The 10,309-nt window shown below is 60.1% G+C and overlaps 1 protein-coding gene across 2 annotated transcripts in view; it reads left to right on the forward strand.

The window, feature by feature from the left end:
* SLC12A3 (solute carrier family 12 member 3) overlaps nt 1–10,309 on the forward strand; it is a 37,144-nt gene that overhangs the window by 19,732 nt on the left and 7,103 nt on the right. For both annotated transcript variants that reach the window (XM_004704654.2, XM_045293577.1), the window contains 6 exons: nt 1,133–1,215; nt 2,134–2,211; nt 2,681–2,782; nt 3,772–3,883; nt 7,283–7,369; nt 9,663–9,798. In XM_004704654.2, the coding sequence (XP_004704711.1) occupies nt 1,133–1,215; nt 2,134–2,211; nt 2,681–2,782; nt 3,772–3,883; nt 7,283–7,369; nt 9,663–9,798 (598 nt within the window). The remainder of the gene's footprint in view (nt 1–1,132; nt 1,216–2,133; nt 2,212–2,680; nt 2,783–3,771; nt 3,884–7,282; nt 7,370–9,662; nt 9,799–10,309) is intronic.

Below are 10,309 nucleotides of genomic sequence, written 5' to 3' on the forward strand. Positions count from 1 at the left end.
GGCCACAGCTCCACTCCCCTACCACTCATCAGGGGCCACAGCTCCACTCCCCTACCACTCACCAGGGGCCACGGACACCATGGTTGGCAGGGACTAGCAGGTTACAGAACGCGCAGTAGCCAGGTGCTGCTGCCGCTGCAGTTGGTGGGACCACTCAGAGAGTCAACGTGGCCATGCAGAAAAGTGTCCCAGCACTGCCAGCCCTTTCACTCCCTCAGGGACACGGCAGATGTGAGACAGGCGGCCAGCCCGTGAGCTCAGAGGTGGTGTCACTGAGCAAAGGAGTGGCAGCTGGCCGCCCAGGGAGGCAGCAAGCTCAGGGAATGGGACTGGGGATGGAAGCCCCAGGTACTCGGAACCCACTCTCCCCCAGCTCTGTCTAAGCCCTGCGTGTGCTGGCCTTGATGTGTGCAGAAGCAGAGGGCAGGCAGGAGCAGTTTCAGACGAGGAGGCTGCGTGCTGGGGAGCTGGGCCTGGTTTCCAGCTTGTATCCACCGGCCATGAGACTGAGCAGCACAGCTTAGTCGCCTCACCCACAATCGCAGCAAGAGGTGGCAGAATGCCTACTCTCCGTGTCCCAGCGTGCTGGGAGCTAAGTGTTTTCCATCCAGCCAGGCGTCATCACAGGAGGCCTGTGGTTTGGTCCAAGGGCACAAACCCTGGATGCTCAGCCCAGGTGATGAGCACACTTTGGGGCAGGAAACTTCCAGAGAGACCCTGGTTGTGGTGCCCTCCAGCAAGCCGTTTCTGCGGCCTCTCAGCTCTGTTCTCGGTTACTGGAGAGAGAGCTGTGGGAGTCCCCCCAGAGGTCTGGATTCCAGCTCGAGCAGGCCACTCTCTTGGGTGTGTGATCATGCCCCAGTTTCTGCAGCACCTCTGACGTGGGGATCAGTGTTCCCATACTCATACCTGTTGGCAAGGCTCATGGTGGGGGGCGTATTTCCCCATATGTGTCTGGAGTGGGGGGACCACAGACCATCAGGGAAGAGCAAGGACTAGCCATCCGGCGGGAAAACTGAGGCCCGAAGCAAAGAAGGCTTTACCCCTGGACACTACTGGCCCTGAGACTTGGGCCACCTGCTCCGTATGGGGCCAGGCTAAGAGGGGCCTGACCCCCACCTCCTGTCTCCAGCGATGCCTTTGACTTCAACTACGGCGTGTGTGTCCTGCGGATGCGAGAGGGTCTCAACATCTCCGAGGTGATGCAGGCACACAGTGAGTAGCACCCCCCCAACAGGTAGAAAGTTCTAGCTTTTGTTTTTCACCCCCAGTGGCGAAAGAGAAAAAAGTGTGTACATGATGGCAGGCTGCAGATGCCTCAGGGGGCCCTTTGAGGCCACCAGGTTTCCAAGTGGGGCAACAGAGGCCCGAAAGGAGCAGGGGCAGGACCAGGGTGGGGACTCCGACTGCCCTGAGCAGCAGGGATGACATGATCAGATAGAGAGCAAGTGTGAGGGGGCATGGGCGGGAAGGGCCCCAGACTGTGAAACCTGACCTTGCAGCCTGGAGGTCCACCTTTGGGGCATCGAGGGTGGGTAGGCTTAGGCGAAAAGCCACGTGTAAATATGCAGACACCACATTCCAGACGATTACAGTGTTGAACAACCCAACATTTACAAATCCAAGTGGGCGACCTGGGCTAGCTCCTGGTTCTGCTGGCATCTCCAGGGATGCCCAGGCCGAAGACATGCCCAGTGCAGAGCAGCTGGGCAGTGGGTATCTCTGCGACAGACATTCACAGAGCAGGAATGCGCTAGCTGCCCGAGGTGCTGGGGACACAGCAGGGACACAGGTCCCTTGAGGAGCCACATTCCCGGGGGGCAGGCAGACAGTTCAGGGGGAACATGAGTCAGCATGCTGAGGAAGCCAACGCAGGGCATGTGGTCAGGACAGGCCTCTCTGCAGAAGTGCTTTTGCCTGGGGGGAGAAGGCAGCCTGAGGGACACCTGGCCGTGGTCCTGGGCCCGGTGGGGGTGGGGGTGTGGTCTGGCCGGGCCTGACTGAGGACTGTAGACAGAGTGGAGGGCGTGAGGGCCACGCAAGTGAGAGGGAGCTGCTGGGAGGTCAGGTGGGAGTCGGGGCTTGTGCCCCCAGATGGTCCCTGTGAACCAAGGCTGTCCCGTTCTTTTGCAGTTAACCCCGTGTTCGACCCCGCTGAGGACAGCAAAGAAGCCAGAGCCAACGGGGCCAGGCATTCAGTCTCAGCCACAAGTCTGTAGCCTGCCCTACTCACACCCAGTACACCCGCACCCAGACCGAGGGCCCAGGTTTCCCTGACACAGTGCACCCAAGTCTCCGGGGTGGCCCTCGGGGTGCTCGGCCCATATTTAAGATGGCAGGGCTACTGACCAGCCTGGGGAGGGGCCTCACCCAGAGACGGACTGCTGTGGCATGACACCCTCACCCCTTAGTCCTCTGTCCCCCTGGAAGGAGGGACCCTGGCACTGTAGGGGCTGCTTGCCCTAAATATGGGCTGCCCCGGGGGATGGTGGGACCCCACCCTCCAGGAATCCTGTGCACCCCGGGCTTCTGAGCCCAGTCAACCTAGAGGGGACTCAGGCCATAGCATCAGAAGGGGTGACAGCCTCGGCTTCTAGCAGCTGCACCCACCCCAGTGCTGGCGAGCCCCGCCTCACAGGGTAGTGCTCCCTAAGAACGTGTGCCCCTCCCCTCCCTGCAGTGGCCCCCCAGGCCCTGGTGCGGGAGGAGCAGGCCAGCACCATCTTCCAGTCGGAGCAGGGCAGGAAGACCATCGACATCTACTGGCTCTTCGACGACGGAGGTCTGAGCCCGCTTGGCGCCAGTCCTCTCTCCCTCCAGGCCCCCCGCCCTTTCTGCCCAGCTCTCTCCACGGCCTCTTGGGTGGGACAGCAGAGCCCTTCAAAGGGAGCCTGGGGGACCCTGCCTGGGCCCCTCCTCACTGGCCTCTAGTAGTCCAGTCATAAAAATGGGACTCCAGGCAGATAACAGCATGGCAGGAGGTTGAGCCTTTAGCCTGTGGTCTTCAGGAGTGGGCTAGTTTAGGGCACCTAGGCTTATGGGAGAAAGTGGAAGGTGGGCGAGGTGCCCAGCAAGGAAGGGGGATATTCCCTTCATAAAGCAACGCATACACTCCCCTTGCCCTTAAAACAGGGCTCGCAGGCTTCTAGTGCCGGCAGCTTCGATAGCATTGTAGAGAGGAGACGTCCAACTCTGACAAACCCTGTCCTGACAGCTGATACCGACGGCACTGCCTGCACGCCGGCACTTGTGCATGCCTGGGCTAGCCCAGTGCGGGCCCCCAGGAGGGGCCACTGTCACGAACCCCCCCATGGATAAGGGACTGGGGACACAGAGCAGCGATGCTTCTTGTCCAAGACTAGCCCGCAGTGTACAGTGCTTGGCTGCCAACCACAAGATCACTGGTTGGAGCCTCGCAGCTGTTCCTTGGGAGAAAGAGGAGGGAGTTTGCTTCTGGGAAGACTGCACCCCAGGCAGCCTGACCAAACAGCACAGAGGGCACTAGTCCTTGGTCTGTGCAGAGACAGGCCAGGGAAAGCCGAGAGCTCCGTTCACTGGTTATGAGATGGCCAGCCAGGTAGACCTGCATGTAGAAGCAGGTTTATCTCCGGCCTGGCGCAGGCCACGCAGAGCTGAGCCCAGCCTGAGCACCATGCATGGACGCCCACTCAGATTGCCCACTCGTGGCTGACCTGGGGAGACCCAGGTTATGAGTCGGGGTCCGGGGCCCTGCAGATGCTCCCTCATGACTCACACGGACCCTCCCTCCAGGCCTCACCCTCCTCATCCCTTACCTCCTCGGCCGCAAGAAGAGGTGGGGCAAGTGCAGGATCCGCGTGTTTGTCGGTGGCCAGATCAACAGAATGGACCAGGAGCGGAAGGCGTAAGTGGGGAGGGCAGCCTGGGGCGATGGACCAGGAGGGGAAGGTGCACATGGGGAGGACCAGCACTGGCCAGTCTCAGCCCCAGCATGGCGGCCTGCGGGTCCCCCCAGCGGGGCCTGGGGCTGTCCCTGCCCCCCTTTCTTGTCCCAGCAGTGGAGGGATGCATTGGACAGAACAGGTTTCTCACCTGTTTGAGGATGCTGTTTGAGCTTCCCGTCCTGACATCAGGTGCAGGTGTCTTGCCACAACCAGGATGGGAGGGGTGTTGGATTTTAACTCCAGCCAGCTCCTCAAAAGAGCCCTGGTGGCATCGCGGTTATGCGTCTGGCTGCTGATTGCAAGGTCTGCAGTTTGAAACCTCCAGCCGGCCCACAGGAGAAAGAGGGGGCTCTCTGTTCCCCAAAAGAGTTCGTCTCCAACACCCACAGGGGCGGTTCTCCCCGGTCCCACGGGGTTGCTATGAATCAGCATTGATTTGATGGCAGTGCCCTTGAGTTTCGGGCTTTTAGCTCCTCAAGTAGAACCGGAACCAGAGGCTGTGGGGTCGACTCCGGCTCTCGGGGACTCCCTGCTCCAGAGGGGTCAGCAGCTGGTGTGACAAACGTAGTTAGCCAGGCCTTTCTTCCCAGGGGGCCTTGGGGTAAACTCCACCCTGCACCCCATCAGTTAGCAGCTGGGGAGCTTAGCAGCTAGCACCCCAGCATCCATGGTAGCTGTGGGCATGTTCTCGCGCCTTTGACTCTGTCTGGTGACTAATTTCAAAGCTGACGTCTGTGTTGCCTTGGCTGGTCTCCCTGCTCGGTGGCCCATGCTCATCTCCCGTTTAGTGAGCGAGTGAGTGCAGAGAGAGCGAGCCTTGGCTTGGAGACCGGCAGGGGGAGCGGAGCAACAATGGCTTATTTGCATGACCTTTTTAGTCACCTTCCGTCAAGACCCTCGTGTTCTCTATGTAAGGTACACGGTGCAACTTCCGGTGGAACGTTCGCTGCACAAGACTACAAGCTGGATATAGTAACACAGTGAGGTGTGAGGATGGTGTGAGGATGAAGGGGGTTGAGAACAAGCCCCAGTGAGGTCAAAGGCTGTGTCGTAGAATGGGCTAGGCCATGGCCACTTGGAGACAAGGGTTAGAGAAGGGAGGAAAGTCAGCTAGGTCAAGGTTTGTATCCGGGAGGAATTCCGGGGGAGAGGTGCGCAGATTAGATTGGGAAAGATAAAGTGATTTCACTAAACCACTCGATGAATTAGAAAACTAGCCACCGCCCTGCACAGAATCTGGTACCCTCAGTGACCGTTCCAACTCGGGTGGGGAGGGGGTGTGTGTGTGTCTAGGATGGGAGTCTAAGGCTCCCCCGGCCTTTGTCCTAGGCCCAGATCCATCCCCATGACCCCTGACCCATGTCTGACTGAGGGTACTCTCCAATGGAGGCCCCTCCCCTTTTCAAAGCCTCTCCCTAGGAGAGGTAGCATCTCCCCAGCGTTGCCACAGCCTTGCGCAAAACTGCTGCACAGCCTGGAAGCAGAAGCCAGCGCTGAGGGGAGCGAGGCTGCTCTGTGCTCTCCGAGGTGCCCAGACATGCTGTAGGCTGCCTGGCCCTGCACCTCGCCCCACACCGGCTCTGAATCGGCTGTGCAGTGGGCTTGCTCAAGGCTGTAGTGTCTCAAGGTAAGTGAGATCCTTTCAGGGGTCAGACAGCCCACCTGGCATCTTCTCTTGTGACCCAGGGCCAGGCTGGCCCACCTCGATGCTGCCCTCCAAGAGGCCCCACCCTTGGCATCACCGACAGCATTTCACTCCCACTGCCGGTCCAATAGCAGTGGCTTCACTAGTGGGCAGCCACTGGCCTCTGGGATTACTTGTGGGCTTCCGTCTGGGGCCCAGCCTGGCCACCCAGGCTTGTTTCCTCCTTCTCCCCAGCCCCCACTGGCCCACTCCGTCCCTGCCAGCCCACCCTGTGCTGTACCACCCCCTCCACTGTGTCTGCTGCCCACAGCCCCCCAACAAGCCAGTTCTTAACCATCAGAAGCAGCGGGGGCCGCCTCGCACATGCCCTGCCCTGGCCAAGGGCAGTGTTTTGAAGGCTCCGTGGGTAACTCCAATGTGGACATCCCGCCCACCCCCAGCTCTTGGTCTATCAAGGTCTTCCCCACCAAGCCCTGTCCAGCCAGAATGTCCTCTTCCCCTGGGAGGCCCTCCCTGATTGCAACAAACCCTGACTGGGAATGGCTTCCATTCCCATTCCCGTTGGACCTAAAGTGGGCACCGTCCAGCTCGCTCTTCTGGGCTCTGTGCATAGGTACTTCTCGGGTCCTTGGACCTCTGTAAGCTCACCCACCCCTTAGACCTTAAAGATGGCAGACTCAGAGCCCCCTGAGGCAGTTCTACTCTGTCCTCTGGCCCCACGGAGCCAGAGATGATGTCATGGCTTTGCTCTGGGTGTTGGAATCCCCGAGGAGCACCAATGGTTAATGCAGTTTGCTTCAAAGGACAAGGCTAGAGGTCAGGTCTTCCCAGAAGCACCTAGAAAGACAGGCCTAGCACCCTACTTCCACAAACTCAGCCACCAAACACCCCACTGAGCACAGTTCCACTGACATTCTTAGGCTGCCAGGGACCAGAGTGGGCTTGACACAGGGGGTGGGGGGGACGCAGGGCGGGGGCTTAGTAGTACTGATGGGCCCACCAGGTGCTTGGAAATGCCAGTTGCTGTCCAGTGGCCTCCAGCCCAGGTGTGTCGCAGCAAAATTGTGTGTAGCTCACCGGGCATTTCTCCCCAGGTGGAGTGTCCCAGTGCACCCCCAGACATGCCACCTGGGAAATACTGGGTAGTGCTTTTCTCCACAGCCTGGTGCTGGCCTCTCTGCCCCCCTCAGCATCGGTCGTTCCTCTGTCCCCAGTGCCAGAATGTAAACTCTGCAAGGGCAGAGGGTTGCTTTGGGTCCCGCGTGGTCTCGCCTCATCCTCGATCCCTGGAAGGTGCCCTGGTGCCGTAGTGGTTACCTGTTGGGCTGCTCACCACAGCCCTGAGTTCAAAACCACCAGCTGCTTCACAGGAGAAAGATGAGGCTTTCTACTCCCAGAAAGAGCTGCAGTCTCAGAAACCCACAGACTGTAGGTGCTACCCTGTCATATAGTGTTGCTCTGAGTCAGCATGGGCTCGAAGGCAGAGTGGGCCCTGCCGTGGGTGCACAAGCAGGGGCTTGAATTGTGCATGGGGGTCCTGTGTCTGTAGAAGGTGTACAGGCAGGGGGTTGAGTTGAGCTGGGGGCCTGTGTCTGTAGGGGGTGCACTGGCAGGGGGTTGAGTTGAGCATGGGGGTTCCACGTCTGTCACGGATGTGCAGGACAAATCCACGGAGTGAACGCCTGATTCCCCAGCATCCCTGTGCCCTTCCCAGGATCATCTCTCTGCTGAGCAAGTTCCGGCTGGGATTCCACGAGGTCCACGTCCTTCCTGACATCAACCAGAAGCCCCGGGCCGAGCAGTGAGTCTCCGTGTCAGGGGTTCCAGGCGGAAGGGCCCGCTGGGCACCTCACTGTCCCCTCTGCCCTCCCCTCCTTTCTCTCTCTCTCTCTGTGACCCCCGTCCCCTCCGAGCTGCTGCCCCTGACAGAGAGAAAGAGGAAGGACGGTGTGACCACTGTTTGTTCCAAGTGTGGATTTTCTGCCCCTGCCCTGCCTGCCTCGTGCCTACCAGGGCGCTGGCCTTTGCCAGAACCACGCCCGGCCTTGCAGCTGACGGTGTCTGCATGCCTTCTTGGTGTTGGCAGCGGCGGTGGGTGCGTCAGGCTGACACTGGGCACGAGAAGAGCTGCCCCCTCGGCATTCCCGGCTGTCACCCTGACAGGAGAGAAGGCCAGGTGTCGCTCCTTCAGAACAGCTGAATGGGTTGGAATCACCCACCTTTCAGCCAGTGGCTGTGTGCCTGACTTGTGTCCCCAGGGCTCTGTGGGCCCCGTTAGGGTTGTGCAAGCCCCCCTGGTGGCTGGGCCATGCTGGCCTTGGCCAGGAGAGCACCGACCAGTATTTCATCTAGGCATCACGCTTGGCACACTCCGCAGCTACTGGGCAGTCCACCCAGAAGCTCCTCCAAAGAAAACCCTGGCAATCTACTTAAAAAAAAATCCAAACCAGCCTCCGGGGCCCAGCACAGCGTCGTTCTGCTCGGCTACCCTAGGCCGCCTGTGTCCACATCACTTCCCGATGGCTGGGCTTGTTTGTTTTCGGTCTGCAAGTCCCAGCGCCTGGCCCAGAGTCTGCGTTCCTCCACGGCTCGCTTGGTTACCCCCCACTGGTGGCTTCTGCTGACTCCTGGCCTTGGCGCCCTCGGCGAGACGGTGCAGCAGAGCCTCCAGTGAGGACATCCCCTGTGTGACACCGGGGACCCTGTGCTGGATCACTCTTCTCCACAGCTGTCCCCCGGGAGCATGTTTAAGGCAGACATCCCGTCCAAGTCAGCAAACGATCGTGGGTTCAAAGGTGACTTCAGGGGATGGTGTCTGTTCAGAGTTACAGCTTTCCTCAGGACCGCCCAGCCTCAATGATTCCAGAGTCCGGGTGCCATGTGAGCTTCCTGGCTGCACTCCGACCTCTCCGGGTAGTTCCAGCTCTGTAGTAGTCTGCCCCCCACCCCCTCAGGCGTGGTCTAACTCACCTGAGAAAGGGGCCACGGCTGGCCCAGCCCCTGCCCCACCCCCCAGCCCCCACCCTCCGGCCAGGCCAGGGGAGAGGCTGTGGTCCCCTGTGTCCCATCAGCTGTGGCAGCGCACGCGGGAATGCAGAACCTTGTGGGCAGCAGCTTCCTCCTGCGCCGGCAGGTGCACAGCCTCCAACAAGCCCATACGGCACGCACGTGTCGCCAGTACCCACGGCACTGCCAGAAGGGGGTGTTTGCTTTCTGAACCGATTAACTGGCCCTTTTCCCTCTTGTGTCCTGCCCCTTTCTGCAGCCGCTTTCGGACTGTACTGACTTTCTCTAGGCTGCACTGGCCCAGGCCCACGCCCAGGCTCATGACACCAGTCATGAATCAGTGGGACTCAGGGACAGAGCCCAGAGCTCCTTTGCTTTCCTGAGACTGCCCATCTCTCGAAGGGAGCAGACCACCTCTCCTTTCACCAACTAGTGCGTGCGAACTGCCGGCCTCAAACTGCCGGCCTCGTGGTTAGCGGGCCAGCCTGCACTTCAGCCCACGTGAACACTGTAGGGCAGGGACTGCAGATGACTCATCTCTGCTCCCATAAAGATTCCAGGTCTCGGACACCCACAGGGACGGCTCTACGCTGTCCTCTGGGGTCGCCGAGCGGAATCCCCTCGAGGGCAGTGAGCTTGGATTTGTCCCCCGCTGCTGCACTAGCACCAGGACCCACTCCGACGACAGAGCCAAGCCAGTGGACGCCTAGTCCGCTCCGGCGCTCAGTGCCCTCTGTGTTGGAGTGGAGCTTTTCCACGGCTTTGCTTGGCCCCAAACTTACCAGGTCTTTCTTTCATGGCACCGCGGAGAGGGTTTGAACCACCAACCTTTGGTTAGCAGCTGGGCCCCAGGGACCCCTGGGGCACAGCAGAGGTGGGTAAACCATACCTGCGAATACCCAGGTGGGTAGAGCGAGTCCAGGCCACTCAGCTGACCGAATGCCAGGTTGGGCTGTATTCCACGAGGCAGCAGGACCAGGATGACTGAACTGCAGCTCCGCCCCTGTCCTGAGGCCCCGCCCCCTGGAGACCAGCCTACTTCCGGCAGCCTCATTCCCACCCTTACCCGCCGCTTTCTGGGTCCCCAGCACCAAGCGGTTTGAAGACATGATTGCGCCGTTCCGCCTGAACGATGGTTTCAAAGATGAGGCCACTGTCGCCGAGCTGAGACGGGACTGCCCCTGGAAGGTCTCGGACGAGGAGATCCACAAGAATAGGACCAAGGTACAGCAGAGAGGTTTGGGGTGGGGCAGGGGGCACAGGGGGTAGGTCAGGGCTGTGTGCCTTCGTGTCCTGAGCTTCCTAACACCCTCCTCCCAGACCCTCCCAGCCCGAGGCCTCCTCCCGTCAGAGATACACAGGCAGGCAGGTAGCCCAGTGGTCTGCACATCCCTGTTAGTTGAGTCCCTGAGCAGGGAATGTTCTGGGGTCTTCCCCTTGCCCCCCAGTGCCCACTGCCAGGGATTCATGGGGACAGTGGAAATATCATTTATCCTACGAGGCACCAGAGCTGGCCGACCTGCAAGGGCTTGGCTGTGCCACCTAGTGTCTACACATTGGGCTGCTACCTGCACGGTCTTTCTCCTTCCGGACAAGACGAGGATTACTCCGAGTCTCGGAACCCCACACGGGAAGTTCTACCCTGTCCTAAAGGGTCACTAGGAGTCAGAAGTGAGGTTGGTTTGGGTTTGGCCTTTCCAGAAGCTTCTGGCTTTACTCCATAGACCCCCACCCC

Source organism: Echinops telfairi, unplaced genomic scaffold (genome assembly GCF_000313985.2).
Source record: "Echinops telfairi isolate 266 unplaced genomic scaffold, ASM31398v2 ScPeMD7_2291;HRSCAF=2852, whole genome shotgun sequence".
In the NCBI taxonomy this organism is placed as follows: domain Eukaryota; kingdom Metazoa; phylum Chordata; class Mammalia; order Afrosoricida; family Tenrecidae; genus Echinops; species Echinops telfairi.